The sequence below is a fragment of the Macrobrachium nipponense genome, chromosome 44, assembly GCF_015104395.2.
Source record: "Macrobrachium nipponense isolate FS-2020 chromosome 44, ASM1510439v2, whole genome shotgun sequence".
NCBI classification, from domain to species: Eukaryota; Metazoa; Arthropoda; class Malacostraca; order Decapoda; family Palaemonidae; genus Macrobrachium; species Macrobrachium nipponense.
The window spans coordinates 40,208,488-40,227,215 of NC_087221.1; the positions used below are offsets into that span (position 1 = coordinate 40,208,488).

General features: G+C 38.0%; 1 protein-coding gene across 4 annotated transcripts in view; it reads right to left on the minus strand.

Annotated features, from left to right (window-relative positions):
* Window positions 1–17,723, minus strand: part of LOC135204209 (uncharacterized) — a 52,784-nt gene extending 35,061 nt beyond the window's left edge. For all 4 annotated transcript variants that reach the window (XR_010312131.1, XR_010312132.1, XM_064234313.1 and 1 more), the window contains exons 1-4: window positions 17,591–17,723; window positions 16,795–16,906; window positions 9,033–9,145; window positions 8,666–8,801 (exon numbers count right to left, since the gene is read on the minus strand). Coding sequence is in view for 2 of the 4 variants with exons in the window: in XM_064234313.1 (XP_064090383.1) it covers window positions 8,666–8,801; window positions 9,033–9,145; window positions 16,795–16,863 (318 nt within the window). In the remaining 2 variants the exon portion in view is untranslated. The remainder of the gene's footprint in view (window positions 1–8,665; window positions 8,802–9,032; window positions 9,146–16,794; window positions 16,907–17,590) is intronic.
* Between the last annotated feature and the right edge of the window lie 1,005 nt (window positions 17,724–18,728).

The following is an 18,728-nucleotide window of genomic DNA, read 5'->3' on the forward strand; positions in this document are numbered from 1 at the left end:
CACTCACAAAGTTACTGCACTTTTCAAAGATGATATCCCTTTAGAAACTGTTTAATTTCTTAAGTACATAATACTAATATACATAGTACTACAATTAGTATAAGTTTTCATGCTTTTAAGTGTAAAATCAGTAAGGAGATTTTGTTTATGCTATTTATATTTTTGAAAATAATACAAAGGCAGTAGGTAATTCAGTGTTAGTCACTATATAAGAACTCCATGATGAACTAGTAAAACATCAGAGTTGTCGTTCTGTGAAAATTATTTTCTTAACCTTGGAGAAAAGTACTGGTACAATATGTATGTACAGTGGGGCATCGCTTATTCACGGATCAGTATTCACGGATCCAGTTAATCACGGGTTTTTTCTTGGACCGTTTCTCATGTTACATCACTGGTATGAATCGCTGTATCACGGGTTTGTTGTGTTTGCGTATGCGAGTTTTTCGGTAGGCTAACCCTCGGCCGTGGTCCGATAACTACCAACATTCATTTAAAGACTCATATAATGATATTAACTGACAATAAAGGTAATAAAACCATTCTCACCTAATATATTATTGTCCTATCTTCGAAATAAATAGCCTATTCAAGGTTTATGTACGACGTTCATTGGTAGGCTAAGCGTAGTTGCAGTGCGATAACCACCAACGTACACAAACATTCACATTATGATATTAACTGACAATAAAGGTAATAAAACCATTCTTACCATATATATTATAGTCATATCTTCATAATAAATAGCCTATTCGAAGAATAATTCCACATCATTGCACTCAACTTATCGTCGGAGTGGCCAGCCACAAAATGTAAGCATATACCTTTACGTACGAAAATGGTTTATGTATACGGTTGCGTTCAAAGCGACATTTTTTGTTTTGATAAACTTTTAGAAATTTTAATAGTAGTGGTAGTGTAATTACAGTAGTAATAACATTAAGGCTAAAATTAATTCGAACTTCATTATTATTTTGGCAGTATTCGTATATAACTTCTCTGAACAATGAAGTCATACAAACGCTATTTGTCATAGATTATCGTAAGTATTGCTGTTTGTTATTGGCGACGAAGCGTAAACGAAATACATAAAAGCATTTTTTACCTTATATATTATCGTCATATCTTCATAATAAAAAGGCTATTCGTGAGTAATTCCATATCAGTGAAATCAATTTTATCTATGCGAGGCCAGCCAGCTGACAAAATGTACGTACGTATATGAAATCAAATTATGGTAGCGTTCACAGCAAGATTATCTTTCGAAATTTTTATAGTACTATTCATGCTACGTAGTAATAATGTTTGGAATATACGTAACATTAATTTTCAATACAAAATATCATCGTTATTTTGGTAGTGAATAATAGTTTAGAATTATCATACATACACTGCATTGTTATGGGTTTGTGCCAGTGATAAAACAACCAAAATAACGTTCTCCTTTAAGTCAACGCGTTTAGGAAAAACATGACATAGAATCGACTTTGCGACTTCGTTCACTTTGATATTTTTAACGATACAATAACTATCATTTGTACTACTAAAACATCTTCACATAAGTAATTTTTCGTAAGATATGTGTTGTTACAAAGCTAGCTTATACATAAAAGGCTTTTATAATTTAAGTCATCTTAGATATACATATGTACCCAAACTCATTGTGGGGAAATTTACTACTGTTTCCTCGGATATTGAAATACTTTAGCATCATTCAAACACTTTAATAATATAATGCATAAATACTAGGCTATACATATTTACATCGTATACAAATACTACATACAGTTATATACACATACTTTTATATACAAAGTTAACAGTTATATACACATACTTTTATATACAAATTAATCATATGAGTAGTGATCAGACGACAGCTGTGCACTGGACTACGTACGTACTACTTGGAAGATAAAACAAACAAAAAATTTTGTTGTTGTTAGTCGCCGGGATAGATTAACATTTTCCAGAGATTAAAGAGCTGAATTTTGTTTTGAAGGTATGTCAACCGCGTTAGTAAATAGGTATCATCTTCTAAGGAATTTTTTTTTGTCTCTTCTTTTGCGGAAGAATCTTCAAGCCATTTTGCATTCAAAGTAATGAGAAGGAATCATTCTATTCTTCATGAAATCAGTAAATACTTGCACTAATAATAAAAACTAAAACTACGTACTGTATGCAAAACACATACATCATCGTTAGCTTCGTGTGTGTAAACGTTCATTCTAAGAAATTACAGAGTAGTATAACTAACACCTGATTGGTTGGTTGGTAGCCATGGAGATCTGTTATCCAATGACTGCCCTCTGCTTCTGTTCTATTTATAGACATACGCCATGGATGGCACTAGGTTTGAACGTTACCATGTTCGTGATTATCTGACTGCTGACGGCAAAAATTACTCAATAATTTTCTTTATATAATTATTCCTTCGTGAAAACAATAATATAATATCGCGGTTGACATACCTTCAAAACAAAATTCAGCTTTTTAATCTCTGGAAAAATGTTAATCTATCCCGGCGACTAACAACAACAAAATTTTTGTTCGTTTTATCTTCCAAGTAGTACGTACGTAGTCCAGTGCACAGCTGTCGTCTGATCACTACTCATATGATTAACTTTGTATATAAAAGTATGTGTATATAACTGTTAACTTTGTATATAAAAGTGTGTATATAACTGTATGTAGTATTTGTATACGATGTAAATATGTATAGCCTAGTATTTATGCATTATATTATTAAAGTGTTTGAATGATGCTAAAGTATTTCAATATCCGAGGAAACAGTAGTAAATTTCCCCACAATGCGTTTGGGTGCATAGATATCTAAGATGACTTAAATTATAAAAGCCTTTTATGTATAAGCTAGCTTTTGCAACAACACATATCTTACGAAAAATTACTTATGTGAAGATGGTTTTAGTAGTACAAATGATAGTTATTGTATCGTTAAAAATATCAAAGTGAAACGAAGTCGCAAAGTCGATTCTATGTCATGTTTTTAACTTTAACGTATATTGGTATGAAAAACACCAGTGTGTCGTAGCGATGCGTCATCAATATAGTGGTATGAAAATACCACATGGTGTTGTAGCGATACGTAATCACAAAGTACAAATCCTTTCCCGGACCATCCTCAGAATTTTTACGACTCTTCAACTTCAAGATCGATATGGTAAAATATATTATATAGTCATACTTATTGTTAAAATTCACAAGTTGAACTGCAAAACATTATTATATTTTGATTGTTATGTAGCATATATTTGTTGTGTTTTACGGAATGTTTGTTTTGAAAATAATACCTATTAGTGAACATATGGTATTAATTGTCCCACTATTTTATTATAGGTGATCTTAATTATCTCACATTCATTTAACAGTATTATATTAATATTTATTTAAATAAACTGTAATTAATAAATAACAATAATGAAAAACATAAAGGGAAAAATGTTTTTGCTGCAGTAGTGGTGTTTGTTTGAATTATGCATCTGACCTCACATTTCCGAAATCTGAAAAATTCCAAAAACCGAAACATCGGAATGTGTGTGTGTACTGCACATTTTTTAAACACGCACACAATGTCTACACATTTACTGCAAATTACAGTACGTAGTATTCATTCCTGAGAGAGAGAGAGCCGAGAAGGACGAGAGAGAGAGAGAGATTAAGGACTCCAAGGCGTGTTATTTTTACAATTATTTTATTATCTTGGGATTTTTTTTTAATCTTGAGATTTTCTATTCAATTCTCGAGATTAATAAGAAAATTACCGTAAATTGACTAGCATCAGCACACATCTGAATGACTCGGCCATTAGCAGGCTAAACCACCACCAAACCTTATGAACTTGCATGATACATGAGATACATGACAAAAACACAAAACCACTGTTTATTGGTGAAAATTAGGGGTCGCACGATATGGGAGATTGCACGTTATTCGAGTATATACGGTATGTGATTTTTTTTTAGCCTTTTATGGAACAAAATCTAGCAAGAAATTGCCATTCCCAGTTGGCAACACTGGCCTACAAACGTTTGTTTGTTGTTGTTATGAAATGTGGTGTGCGGCGCGTTCTTTAAATTGTACCCATATAAACGAGTTAATTATGTGGCATCCAAAAGCCCTGATTCTTTTACTCTTATGGGAAAGACGCCTAAAGGTCAGATGAAGGTTTTTACGTGGAATATACTAGTATTAACGTGTTGTGACGAAGGGAAGAGATGTTTCGCTGCATACTGTTGGTAGCATTATCGTTATTATATTACTGGATTGCACTGCAAAATCGTCGCCATCTTTTATCAACATAGATTGTTGGTGAGTACCCATATGATTTACATATTTTGATAGTTCTCTTACCACTCATCCTCTCTTTCCTTGTAAAAAAAAAGAGGCCCACCATGCGTATGTAGGCTTCTAGCTGTAATCCCTAGGCTAGTAGGCTACATATGTACAGTAGTACATATACTACATTTATTTTTTAAGGCTAATTTTGTACAATAACTTTAAAACTGTCTTGAATTTAGTTTTAGGTGATAGTTGAAAACATATTTGGTGTTTGAACTAAAGTAGGCAGTTATAAACATTAGAATAGTGGTCTTGGGTGGGTTAACTATTAAAGTAGGCAGTTTTAAGCAATTTTTGAGGGGGGTATCAGGATAACACGGGTACTTACTTATCACGGGGGGGTTCTGGGCCCTATCCCCCGTGGATAACGAGGCCCCACTGTACTATGTTACGTAATTACAGCACATACAGTTAATGTACTTTCAGATGTGATCCCATTCACACTTTTTAAAGATGATACCCTTCTAGAGTTTTACCTACATGATACGTATATCTCTCTCTCTCTCTCTCTCTCATTCGTAGTTAGCTCTCACACTAGGTCATGATTTTAAATTGATTTAATTTTACCTTCACCTTCTGTAAACATTACTTATGTACTGTCGGCCAAAAAACTGGTGGCAGAGTTTCATACTTTTTCGTTCACCTGCCTGACGCACGATTCATGCCTATTTATCTATTTTTCTTTTCAAAGATGGAAAAATTCAAGTGTAATGACATCAAAAACAGTCACTGATACATATCTTTAAAACATTATGTTATGTTATTGTGTAAAACTATTTTCCATATAGCAAAATTGACGTGAACGAAACGAAGTGATAAAAAAAAAGTCATATCACAACCATAGATATACATTACCAAATAGATAGGAGACACCTATCACTAGTAGTAGCCCACAAACATCGTAGTCCTTAAATTATCATTTCAATATTAAGTTGAAGGTAGTTGATCTATTCCATTAGTTAAATTTTACAGAAAACATTGGAATCTCACGAAATGCTATCAAATTTAAAAACAAAAAGAAAAAAAAAATGATATCCTAACAGTGTGAGCCAGGCGACCTCACTCTATTGCTTTTGATGTTATGTGCACGGGAATCTAATGTCAATGTGTCATTTATCGGTCTAAGAAACATCCCTCAATGAGCGAGAGAATTATTGCACTGCATTCAGAGAGATATCAAGAAAGCTTAATAAACTGGAGAGAATCATACATAGATGAATCAAATTGTTTAAGAACGACAAAATTTAGAACATGAGCTTAGAGGTGGAACACCTTGAAGCACCAAAAGAGAGCAAGACAATACAGTAGTGTAAATGTTGCTGAGCAACATTCATTTGTGAACTTTGAATTCTAGTGCCTCGTCACGACATTGCTGAACCACAAATCATAACTAGCTCTACTCTTATGACTGATGTCTGATGAATACTTTAGATAGAGAAGAGATTCTTAAATCTACACTTGAAATCTTTGATAGTTGTCTAATGAATAAGTCTAATGAATAAGCAAACTTATCTTTGATGGATGAGAGATTCAGTTAGGCTTACTCTTTTTTTGTTTTGTTTTTTATCGGTGGCCAGTGAATACCACGGATAGGGAGGGAAACAGTTTCAATGATGCATTCATTTTTTTCTTCAAAACCTAAAGAATACATTTCATTGGGAGATACTTTATTAACATCGGCCTAATCCTTCCATCAATCCTATTCACCACCTCCGCTCTCTTCTACATCTCAGGCGACTCGATCCGACTTCTCGCTACGAAACTCCATCGCGTGAAAGCATGTCTTCTTTATTTTATTTAATTGCAGGACTTCGTTATGACTGACTTATGAAGCTTACCTAGTGATACAAAGAAAACTAACTCTGACAGTAAAAGAAAATGGCATCCCATGAGGTAGGGGTAACTTTAGTATGCATATGAAAGTGGATACAATCAAATTACAGTAACTTTAATTCAATTTAAAAGTTAGCCTAATACTTAGGGAGCATGATTAGGGTAATTTTTAGTGTTCAACCTCTAGAAGTAAGCATTTATTAGCAATTTCAGAAACCGCGCCAAATTTACGCGAAACTTCCCCTTGCTCGAGGGGGTCTGGAACCTAACCTTGCGTAAGTTCGGGGTATTACTGCATTATACTTTCATTGAAAACAATTCCAGACAGTCCCGGGTTATCATTGGGGGTTCTGTCCTCAGCAGGGTGCTAATAAACGGAAACCACCATTAACCAAAACTTGGTAATTTATGGTTAGCGCCGATATCCAGTTAATGGCGCAAATAACCAGTTATGGTACCTCCTTTAGGTATGTTATAGCACCATAACTTATTATTGGCACCTTATGGCACCAATAACCAGAACTCTGTGCGTTATGCACCAAAAATCGCCAATTTTTCACGAGCGCCATAAAACCGGATCGTCATTAACCGAGTCCACCGATAACCAGGATTCACTGTAATTTCATCGCAGTAATTACATCGGGGTAATTTCATCGCGTGGTAGTTACATCTCATATACTTTTACCGCATTGTAATTACATCATAGTAAATCACATTGTCAGTGATTTCATCGTAAGGTTTCTTTTACCACATAAAAAATAAAGCATGATTTGTTTTATTTTAAAAAGTAAAATTATATATCTAGTGTTGGGTTTCAAATGTCTTTATATTTATTTATTCTTTTAGCGTCGATGATTATGAGTTGTTAGATGCCATTCTTAATTTTACCTCGGGTAATCAGTCTAAGACAGGCTGGGCTTCCTAAGGAAAATCATTATTGTCAATTAAATATTGAAAAGTGCTAACCACATCATAGACAGGAACAAATGCAATGGCTGCAATCATCCGCATTTTTAATGCGAATTTGGCATCACTTTCACACAACTGTTGCAGACCATTTGATTGAATGGATCGAAATGAACATTGTGAGAAGTGAAAAAAGCAACCTTTTTGATCTGAATTAGCAAAAAATGCTCTAAAAGCATTAATCGCTGCACGTTCAAAATCAGTCATAATTATGCTTGGTGATAAGGTTGGCTCTAAAACTTTTAGTTCTGATAAAAGCTTACTGTAACTATCTTCAGCTTTGTTGCTCATTAAAACAAAAACAAGAGGCGAAATGTCACCTTTCATGATACCATGTATTGTGTATAGTTGTTTAAATAAAGGCGGTACTGTTTTGAAAGTCCCAACTGCATACCAATTGCTTGCACTAGATAACACCTGAAGATTTCTCAGAGTCGAAAATAAAATAATCCGGTCTGATCCATCATCATTGTTGAACAGTAAGAATGGCTGATTTGAATGTGTTATCCTATATTGCGGAGAAATGCTTCACTGGAGTAAACATTCTGGATTTGCAGGAACTTGTGCTGCGGTATTTCTAGCATTTCATATATTTCTTTTTACGTACTGCTTGGGAAAAGTCAACAAGCAGGCCATTTGCTAATTAGATAGTTAGATACTTTGATCTCATCAACAACTCTAACAGTAATACTTGGACGTATTACAGAAAAAAAACAAGTGAATTATATTTTATTGTACATTTATTATTTTGCGGTGAAAGAAACCTTAGGATGAAATCACTGACGATGTGATCCATTCCGATGTAATTACAATGTGGTGAAAATTTATGAGATCTAATTACCATGCAATGAAATTATCACGATGAAATTACCACGATGTAATTACTGCGATGAAATTACCGGCCACCGATAAACAGGGACTGCCTGTATATTTGAAAATTGTACACTGCCCATTTTAAGAGAGTTCTTAAACTTTATGCCAAGCTTTAATTTTTCATCTGATTCATATATAAAGGAAGAGACAGATTTCAAATAAGGGAAGAGAAAGATTTAAAAAAGAAAAAAATATTTATAAAATAACATAAAATGTTGATAGCACAAATTTTGCTCATATTCAGATATAATTTCATTAGAATGAGATAAAACAGCAGCAACTTTCCATATCACATCTACCCCCTGAATGCTCTTAACACTAATATCCAAGGCAGTTTATCAAGACAGTCAAAAACCTAAGACCAACGAGTTAAAATCCTAGACAATCATAGGACATGCCCAAAAGCTCTGTTATTGAATCAGAACTAAAAATGAAACATGGTAAGTGAAATGAAAAATGGTAAGTGAATAGTGACTGTAGGGAATGAATGAAGAGTAGGCCCTTAATACCACCTACAGTACGTTGTAACCAAATTGGTCCGATTCACTTACTTAACTGCATCCATACTTACAATGGATGTCTTGTGAAACGAATAAGATGAAAATATCTTCAACATTAAACTGTGCTACATTACCTGGAATCCAGGAATCAAGCTAATTTGGTCATCAATTAGTGGGTCAGTTGAGGAAACAGACAAGGGACTATCCTCTCCCCCAGCACCCTCCCCTCCAACAAGCACTTCTTCTCCAATAGCCCCTGAGCATAATTTTCTGAAAATCAATGTTTGTTTAGTTATGGACATATACTTTTTGTCTTGACATATGAGAAGCACTTTAAAACTTCCAGAAAAAAGGTTTCATTGTTAAACAGTCTTTATAATGAACACATGATCCAGGATTTGTAACTAGTGCTTTAGTTTACAATAGAGAATAATGTAGTTATATGCACAACATTAATGGGATAGTAATAAAAGGAAAAAACTGTCAAAAACAATTCAGTACCTGTGCTTCCCTAAGGCAAGAGTAAGGTGATGACGTAAATCTTCTGGAAGCTGTCCTAGGGCCTCACTTTCAAGAACAACATCACTTACAACACAATGGTGGACACAAACTTCCTGAAGAGAAAAAATTCTTAACATCAGATATTTGTACATCTTCCTGTAAGCTAAATTCATAAATATATAAACAATTACTGTTTCATATAATACTAAGGCAGTAAACTTGATCAACACTTGTACACTTGAACATCTACTATTTTAAAACTAAGAACTATCTAGCATATACGTAATACAATTTTTTCATATTTTTGCCCAACAAGACATGGTCAAGGTAGGCATTCCCTAAGGCATAGGAATTGCAGCAGTAGTTGCCATAGTGTCATCAGCATGAACATCAACAAAATCAGTGAGGAAGTAACTGATAACACCAATTCAGACTTGGAGCTCTTAGTATTAGCTAATCGCTCTAATTGGGCCTTGAATAAGGAGCAGAAGCAGGAGAGAAGTGAGAGGGAAGAAAGATCGAAGGTTATAGCAGGCACATCCCATCCTGGAGGAACAGGTAGGTTACCATCCAACTGCAGCCTCCTTGGAATGAGTCATGAGAGAAGGTCCAGGTAATATCCCAGAGGCAGAAGCAGGGGTCACAGTAGAGGGGTGTTACCCTCTGAAGACAATGATTGCACCTCCTTAGATCATTTCCTCTTCAGCCTGTATTCTTCCACTAAGCAGGATACTGAGAATCAATGCAGTTCTGCAAGTGCCAAATCCTGACTCTTGAACAAACAGAATGTTGATCTATGTTTATGGGTAACAAAGTGCTAACACTCCTGGTTATGGCCTGAACACCTACAATGATTATCCTTTTTTACAAGGAAAATCAGTTATTATTTACATAACAAAAATACCCATGGTCAAATGGAATGCCAAGGTCATCAAAAAGGTGGTAGAAATAAAGTGGAAGGAGGAAAAAAAAAAGTGTACCAGTCTCTTCAACCAAAGCCACAGGCAAAATGAAAGATTTGGAAATACTAGAAAAATTAAATAACTAAAACTAAATTAATAAATCAACTGAGGAATGCAGGGTTTAACAAAAATCATAAATTTTTAACCAATTTGTATTTTTCATAACTTACAAACCTGAGGTCTTAACATTAGGATAAATACTCAGCGCCAGCTGGAAACCGGTAAAGTTTAAAATAATTGTGTACGCAAGGGACTATTGGCATCTGTGCTTGGTCACGAGACATGTGGAGCCACCCACATACCCCTCTTTAACTCGTGACCCCGTTAGTTATTCTTCCAACCCAGGTTAGTCGATAGAGGGGTGGTTAGAGGTGGCCCTTTGTATGTTAATACCTCAGGTTTGTAAGTTATGAAAAAAACAAATTGGTTAAAAATTTGTCATTTGTTCATATACGAAACAAACCTTCGGTCTTAACATTAGGATAGACTTACTCTTGGTGGGAGGTAAGTACTATTAACCAACTGGGAGTTTGCCACCTTTGATCAGTTTTCTGAATACCAGAATTCAACGAAACAACTGACCAGTATTTCAGAATCTAAGACATATATGAATATCATAGAGTCAGACTTCTGGGTTCTACACAATGTCATAGTTCATTGCGTCCGAGGAAGATAAGAAGATCTATTCTTCTAACAAACCAATTCATCCACTCATGTAGGTTTGTTATCATTCCTCTCCCCCTTGCTAAAGAGAGGAATGTCCTGCTACTGATAGGTATCTTACTAATACTAACCCTAACAGTATGGCTACTTCACTCACCTGTACCTTGTCCGTTCCAGCTCATGATGGTACTCTCTTCTTACTGCCTGAAGTAAAGAAGGAGACAGAAATTTGAAAAGGAAAGAGGCCAGTTAACTACTCCATTTCACATTCATACCAACTGACCCGCCAGGGGTACTGGATGAGTTACACCATTTGTTGAGCAGCCACCAAAGGACCCAAGGAAATCGTGTCCAAGGACCTCTGGGCAACCTTATTTATATACAGGAAATTGAAAGTGGTTTTTCATAACAATGAACCCACTCTCAGATTTCAATGAACAGACAGACACCTTCTTAACATTGCTCAATTTTGAGCTTCGATACAGTCACAGATCAACCGTCATGATCATTTTAACAGATGTGTTCTTAATTGCCAGAAGGCCCGTATTCCTCTGATGACCTTCTCTTCTGTATAACCTCATTGGTACAACTTGACAACAAGGAGTAGGCTTGACCGATCGCCTCTGTTTGGCCTGTTCCTTTACGTCTACCATCTTCATGTTCTAGGCGACGTAGTTCTTTCTATAACCACAGAGTACTTTGACACGTCAAAGCCAGCCCTCCTGAAGGTCTCTCACACATACTCACACCGTACTGAGCATGACTAAGAAATGTATCTGTCATCATGACCTGTGCTGCATTGACTCATTATCACGGATTCTGGGGCAAATTGGAATTGATGTTCCTAACCACTTTTCAGTCTACATCAAAAACCTGGTTATTGAGTTCTCCCACTCCACCAAGGTCAGAGAAAGACCACCATCCCCGGTCAGTTTCCTGTAACATGACTGATGTATGTGCCTGGTGGTAATCCATCAAGCCTACTCTGATACAGAGTATGTTTTCACTTATCAGATCGGAGTTATGTGCCCAATCCAGTTCACTGCTCCTGATTCATCTGAAGATTACTCAGTGTGAAGTGATATTCACATGTCCAATCACAAGTCCAATGACTGAATGCCTTTAATGGACCGAAACCTCCTCTATACAGGCAGTCATGGCCAAAGAGTCATTCTGTATATGTGAGCTGAAGACCTTTGGAGTCGTGTTACATCCGAGGTAACACTCTGCACCCAAAATCTTAAAACTATTAGTTTGAAAAGGGATACTGGGCAACCTCCAGACCTTGAGATATTAATTCTACCTATTGGTGGTGCCTCTTCCCCACACGAATCTGGTAGCGATGATTGTGCTACGACAAACTTTATCAGTCACTCATCTTGGGTCCTCCTTAATTACTGGCACCCATTCTTCCGTTCGGGACACGGAGCAACAGGTAGAACCTAGAGTTTGCGTAACCCTCAGGTTGTTCCTAGTATCGCAAATGGAATCCTCAGGCTCCTCGAAGGGTGAAACCCCTGAGACAACTTTACATGGTTTTCCCATTACACGAGTTCCTCTCTGGACGAGTGGTTTGTGCACTCATCTGCCAAATCGGTGGTCCGAGGTCCAGCTCTCTGCTCGGCCAACGCGGAATCAGAGACACTTATTTCTGGTGATAGAAATTAATTTATCGATATAGTGCGGTTCGAATCCCACAATAAGCTGCAGGTCCCGTTGCTAGGTGACCAATTGGTTCCTAGCCACGCAAAAATATCCAATCCTTCAGGCCAGCCCTAGGAGAACAATTAATCAGCTCAGTGTTTTTGATAAAAAAAAAAACTAAGATACACTTAACTTTTCCAATTATATGGACGATATCATAGGAAAACCCCAGGAGCATGTCCTTTGATAATATATTCTATTCAGACACGTCCTCACTATCCTCCTGTCCAAGGAATTAATCTGTTAACAGGACATGGCTCATTCTTCCGTAAGTAATGTTGCTTCCCAACCATGAAACACCTTATGCGGTGATCTGTTACAATATACGGGCATATGTTCAATATGCTACCTTCCAAAGGGAAATCCTATATTGTCAGAAACCACCATGGTGCTATTCTTGAGTAACCTAGCCCAGAATTGTACCCAATGTCACTTCACCCCACCTCACTCTTGCAGAATGGGAAACTCCCCACCTTCCCCTTCCAGATATGATAGGTTCTAATGCCTTGCTTCAGCCAACTGAAGCTCGAACCCTCTATGCTAGGTTCACGACTTCAATATAGAAACTAGACCAGGATGGAATCGACCCATTTGCAGATTCTAGGTTAATGTAACCAACAACCACTTGGACTAGTCTAAGTAGGTAAAGTCAATTAAGAATTGACTAACTTATTTTAAGTTGCCAAGACCAGGTTGAACCTGGCTTGGTTAGGTTAGGCTATGTCAACTCTTCCAATTAGGCTAGGCTAACTCCTCCATCACTTAGGGTAGGTTAAGTTCATCAGAGATGTACTCTTAACTAGGCTAGGCTAGTATAGACTAGCTTAATCTAGAAACTAGATGACTTAGGTTAGGGTAAAGTAGTTTCAAGAAAATTTTGGGCTATACATGCTAGGCTACAACCACAACCTTCTAGGCTGAGGTGGTAAAAGTGTTTCGAATGGGTAGCCTAGACACTAGTCTATGCTCGGCTATACTTATAACCTTACTAATTCACCCAAGCTAAGATAGTAAAGGCATGTTCAAGCAGCCAGACCATGCTAAGTCATCAACCCACTATCAGGCCAAGTTGACATGTACAACATGTATGTTGGAACCATCCAACCTACGACTTAGGCTAAGCTAACTAGAATTGTACCACTCAGACTAATAAAAGATAGTAAATTCAGGTTCGAAAACTAAACCGCAATCATTAGCTAGTCCAAGCCAGCACATGCATAGCCAAACCAGTTAGTTCGGACAGTCTAAGTTACGAACTACTACTCAGATTAACTAAGATAGTAGCAGTAGACTCGGACTGGCTGGAATAGGCTACGAATTTAACCACTTGTTAGGCTAAAAAGTATGACTCAATTAGCCTGGCTATAGCATCTTAGGTTACAAGTGCCATACTTAGGCTTGGCTACCTTAAGTGGCGAAAGAAAGAAGTTCACCTCCTCCTTTCAACTTAAGTTTCAATGCGGTTTCATTAAGAAGAATGGTTATACAGTACTTTACTTCTAAGGAACCAATCTTTCGATTAACTTTAACTACTTGTTTAAGAGTCGAAGCATTTGGTCAATATTCTTATAGGAACAAACCAGATTATACCAACAAGTACATAAAATATGGGAATTCTTCTTACCTGTAAAGGTTTGAAGTTTTCTGGGGTCAACCCAAAGTATGCTAATTCCCACCATTCAGGCTGTATACGTGTTATAAAACGGACTCTACATAACTTGAACAAGGTCATGTCAATCCCAAGGGGAAGCATACTGGCCTGTGTCTCCATGCTCCCCGAAAGGTTATTGAATTGACAAATCAAATCAATCACCTCCGCATAAGAAGCCAGAAACTCTTGGTTTTCTCTTTCCTCCGGTTCTAACATACTGTGTTCAGCCCCAGGAGACGTTAACACACTCCTACCCTCTGACAAATGTCCAGGTGCGCCATGGCTGACTGACCATACGGCCGCGGCACCTTTGATCTTTAATGGCCACTGATGGCTCAATCCCGAATAGTCAGTAAGATTTGAGAACGTATCTATTTGCAATCTTATATACAAATATGAGAGTAATTTTATCATATTTCATTACTCTGACATCTATAGTCCATGAAAAAGTTTGCAAAAGCATCGGCGTATGTATCAATTTCACCACGGCATTGTAGTCTCCACTGGCAACTCCGCGTCAGCCGCTAGCCCATTGACCGTCGACGCTTTCGCTCGTTCGGACTCATGTAAAAGACTTCGTCCGCTTGCTTTGAGCTTACCAGCCACTGACTTCTTGACTTTCTTGCTGATTGGGATGTGACAGTCCTGGCTCAAAGATGAAGAAGAATTTACTCTTCTCCTCTTGTCCCGAGGATCAGTCACGAAATCCTGTATCCTCCAACGCTTGACTGGTACACACAGTGACGTCATCGAACTTAGCGATGACACCAGCTAGAGGAAGAAGACGAAGAAGAAGACGAATCACGCCTTTTCTTTTTTCCTTTCTTTGCAATTTTCACCTCTAGTTCTTGTAATTTGTTCATTACTGTGTGTACCAATAAGTCAGAAAGCGTATCGGGTTTTGGAGGCAGCAAAGTAGATCGAGAAGCAGTAGACTGTGACGTCATCGCGGCGTCATGGATCTACGGCCACCATAGCTCTGCAGCCGACGTGGTTATCACAGCCTAGCCTACCACTGGACTGCTGACAACCTACACGGCAACCGTGTAAAGTTGACTGAGCTAAAGTACTGCATAAGCTTTCTTATTCCAAACATACCTGGAGCACACAACAGCACAGCCACTTATTCTATGAGATAATTCATATTTCTCCATAAGTGTGTGCTCCCGAAATGAAAGCGTAATATAATGATGCCACCAAAGACGACAAGAGGTTGTCAGCAGTAGGCTGTGACGTCATGTCTACCGCTATTTTGCAAGCGGTTTTGGCTACGACGTCATCACGCTTGATGGAATCGTGAGGCTGTTGATGGTACTCTTGCAGCCAAGATCAAGAGACCCAACCTGCTGTGGCATTTCTACTTTACAAGGATGTGACAGTCCTGGCTCGAAGATGAAGAAGAAATTATTCTTCTCCTCTTGGCACGAGGATCAGTCACGAAGTCCCTGATTCTAGTCTTCTCCAACTCTTCACAGCTACACTAGATTAAACTTCCATCATTCACTTGTTCGACAATTACATATACTTTCTTGTGCTTTCATATAAAGGTATGTAACAATCCTGGCTCGGAAGATGGAGAAGAACTTCTCCTCTTGGCTCAAAGGATCAAGCTACGAAGTCCCTATTCTTCCAGGATTGGCAGGAGACGCACTGGCGTCAAAGCCAGTCACCTAAGCTTGTTGAGCCCTAAGCGGAAGGATACAGAGGAAAGACTTGTGTCTAACACTTGTAATTTCTCACAAAAATAATGTGGATTAAAAATCTCCAAATCCGAAAGCATAGTTGTAAAGTACTCTTGCACCTCGAAGTGTAAAATTGGAGCATGTCTCCGTGTAGGCTGTGAAGTGACGTCATGGCGGTAGCCATGTTTATGACGTCACTGAGCAACTTGAATGCAAAGCCAGCACCCTACCAGAAGTGCAAGGCTGTTGATGATATTCTCGTAGGCATAGCAAACTGACATTAAAGGCTGCCGTGTTGCACTATCTGCTTCTTTACAGATGGCGACGCATCTGACCGCCATTCAGTGCACATCAGGATAAAAGGGACATCCATCACGTTGGACCCTGGATGGCAGCACGATGTTATACATCAAACCAACTGTCCTCATTGAGTTGGTTCTCTGATAAAGCCTAAACGCGACCAGCACACCTGCATCATCCCTACCCACGTATCTGGAACGAAAACAAGATGGTGATGCACACCTCTCCCGCAAGGAAAGAAGCACAATTAGTCATAATTACTTCCTAAAGCACATCCTGATACATCCAAGCTTTGGATTTACAGGCAATCCATATGAATATGTGATATTCCAAAGCACAAGTAACGAATTAACTGTACCTTAAGAGTTTCTGCACCTACGACTTACTACACGATGAGTTCCTCGACGTCGAAATCGTCGAAGAAAAATCAGGTCATTTATCTGCTTCTTGTGATATCCAGGAAGTCATCTATGAAGTCTCGAAGCATGACAAGGCTTCATGTTCACATGCCCAGGAATTCCAAACAACAAAAGCAAAACAACAGGGGGCAAACTAAACCGGCTTTAAAAGGACAGAGGCAAAGCACGTCCTCTCTTAAAGGCGGTAAGAAAATAACTAACGGGGTCACGAGTTAAAGAGGGGTATGAGGGTGGCTCCACATGTCTCGTGACCAAGCACAGATGCCAATAGTCCCTTGCGTAAACAATTATTTTAAACTTTACCAGTTTCCAGCTGGCACTGAGTATTTATCCTAATGTTAAGACCGAAGGTTTGTTCGTACATGAACAAACAAGTTTTACCTTCAAATGAGCAGCATTGCAGTGAGTGAGCCACAGTAAGGAGAGGCACAACTGAATCATCATCCACATGCTGTTCTAGCCCAGATTCAACCAAAAACTTTAGAGCATCAACCTGAAACAAGTAATTTATCTCACTGAAAATGGAATGAGGTCATTAACAAGTTATGTTTTGATACAGAAAAAACAAAAAAGTTCTGATCCTGAAAGTTTACAATATTTTCTTATTACAACTAACTGTCTCAATAGAAATACTTCCTCTGACATTTCTTCCTAACTACAATGGCATTCATAATTTACATACCCCTGCACTAAATAATCTCGCTCAGTGGTATTATAAAATCAAACTATTCACATATATGATATCTGTAGATGGCTTAAAATTAAATGTTTGCTCCAAGGCAATATTAACTCAAGCAGCTTGTGAAAGAATGAAAAAACATTAATGCCTGAATTAATCCTTGATCAATCATATTTTCTCTACAGGAGACTGTACACATCAGAATTACTATTTGATCACAAAGAGTGAAATAAAAAATTATTTTCATCTCCTACTGTGCTTCTCCAGACCATCCATGTCCTAAAACTCTGAAACTATGCCATCTCCAAAATGGAATTAACACTTCTCTCACTTGACACAAACCAAAATTTACTCTTTTTTTACATTCATATTATCAGTGAAATGTTGACTATTGTTGCAATTTATAAATCACAAGAATATCAACAACTAAAATAGTTAGTGTAATCACAACAACAACAACATTAATTGAATGATTTCTGTAATAACAGGAATACTTACACCATAATGATCTGCTAAAACCAGCAAATCAACAAGTTGATCGGGAGGCAAGTTAGTGCATTCTACGTGGCCAGTATAAAGGAACCCTAGAAGAAGTTGAAATGTTGCCACACTACATCCATGGACAACTATGCATCTGGAAGGATCAAATATGTCATAAGCTAATGATCAAAACTGCCATAAAGCTGTCAAGATAAAGCTTTCATGCTACATTTATGCCTTCTACCAAATACCTAGTTTTGTAGTAACATCATCCATACACAACCAAATAAAAAAAAAGACTGCTAAAAATGACAATTTGTCGAAAATTGCATTTTTCTAACTATACAAACCTGAGGTCCTTAACAATAGGAAGTAGCTAGCGGCAGCTGGAACGGTCGTAAGCTTCGAACAAGGGGAGAACGGTAGTTAACTGCTTGTCCGGACAGTCGCGCGCGCGCGACTGGGAGGTAAACAAATCACTTTTGCTTTTGGCCCATGGCAAAATACGCAGAGTGAGGGGTGCATGAGGAGGGACTATATGTAAAGGACTCAGGTTTGTATAGTTAGGAAAAATGCAATTTTCGACAAATTGTCGTTTGTTCCGATACGTAATACAAACCATCGGTCCTTTAACAATAGGAAAGACTCACTTCTTGGTGGGAGGAATCTGAGTCTTTTGATGAACAGACTGGTGTTCGTCCATCCCTGGAATGCCTCCCTGGTCGTAAGAGCGAGGGAGGGATCCAAGCCTCTGTCCGATTGATCGGGGTGTGCACCGCAGGATCATGGTCAGACCTCTGGGCCGAGTACTAAGAGAGAGGCAAGCGTATCTCTTCGTACCAGCAAGCAAGAACTTGTTCCTGTTTGCAAGAGGCAACATAAAGTTATGGGTGTCTCAAGCTGGCATCCACTCCTCCCCCTTGTTGGAGGAAGTGGTGGATCTACGCTCCTATCCCTAGTGAAAGGGATAGGATGGGGCTCTGTTGAGTAGCTCACCTGCATCTTGTCCTAATCCAGCAGGGTGACGACCGTGTCCCTCTAACCACAGGTAGAGGGGAAGAAAAAAGATGGGAAGAGGAGCCAGTCACACTCTCATTCACCCATCCATTCTTACGGTCACACCAGGACTCGATGCTGTTCAGCCTGCGAGGGTCTG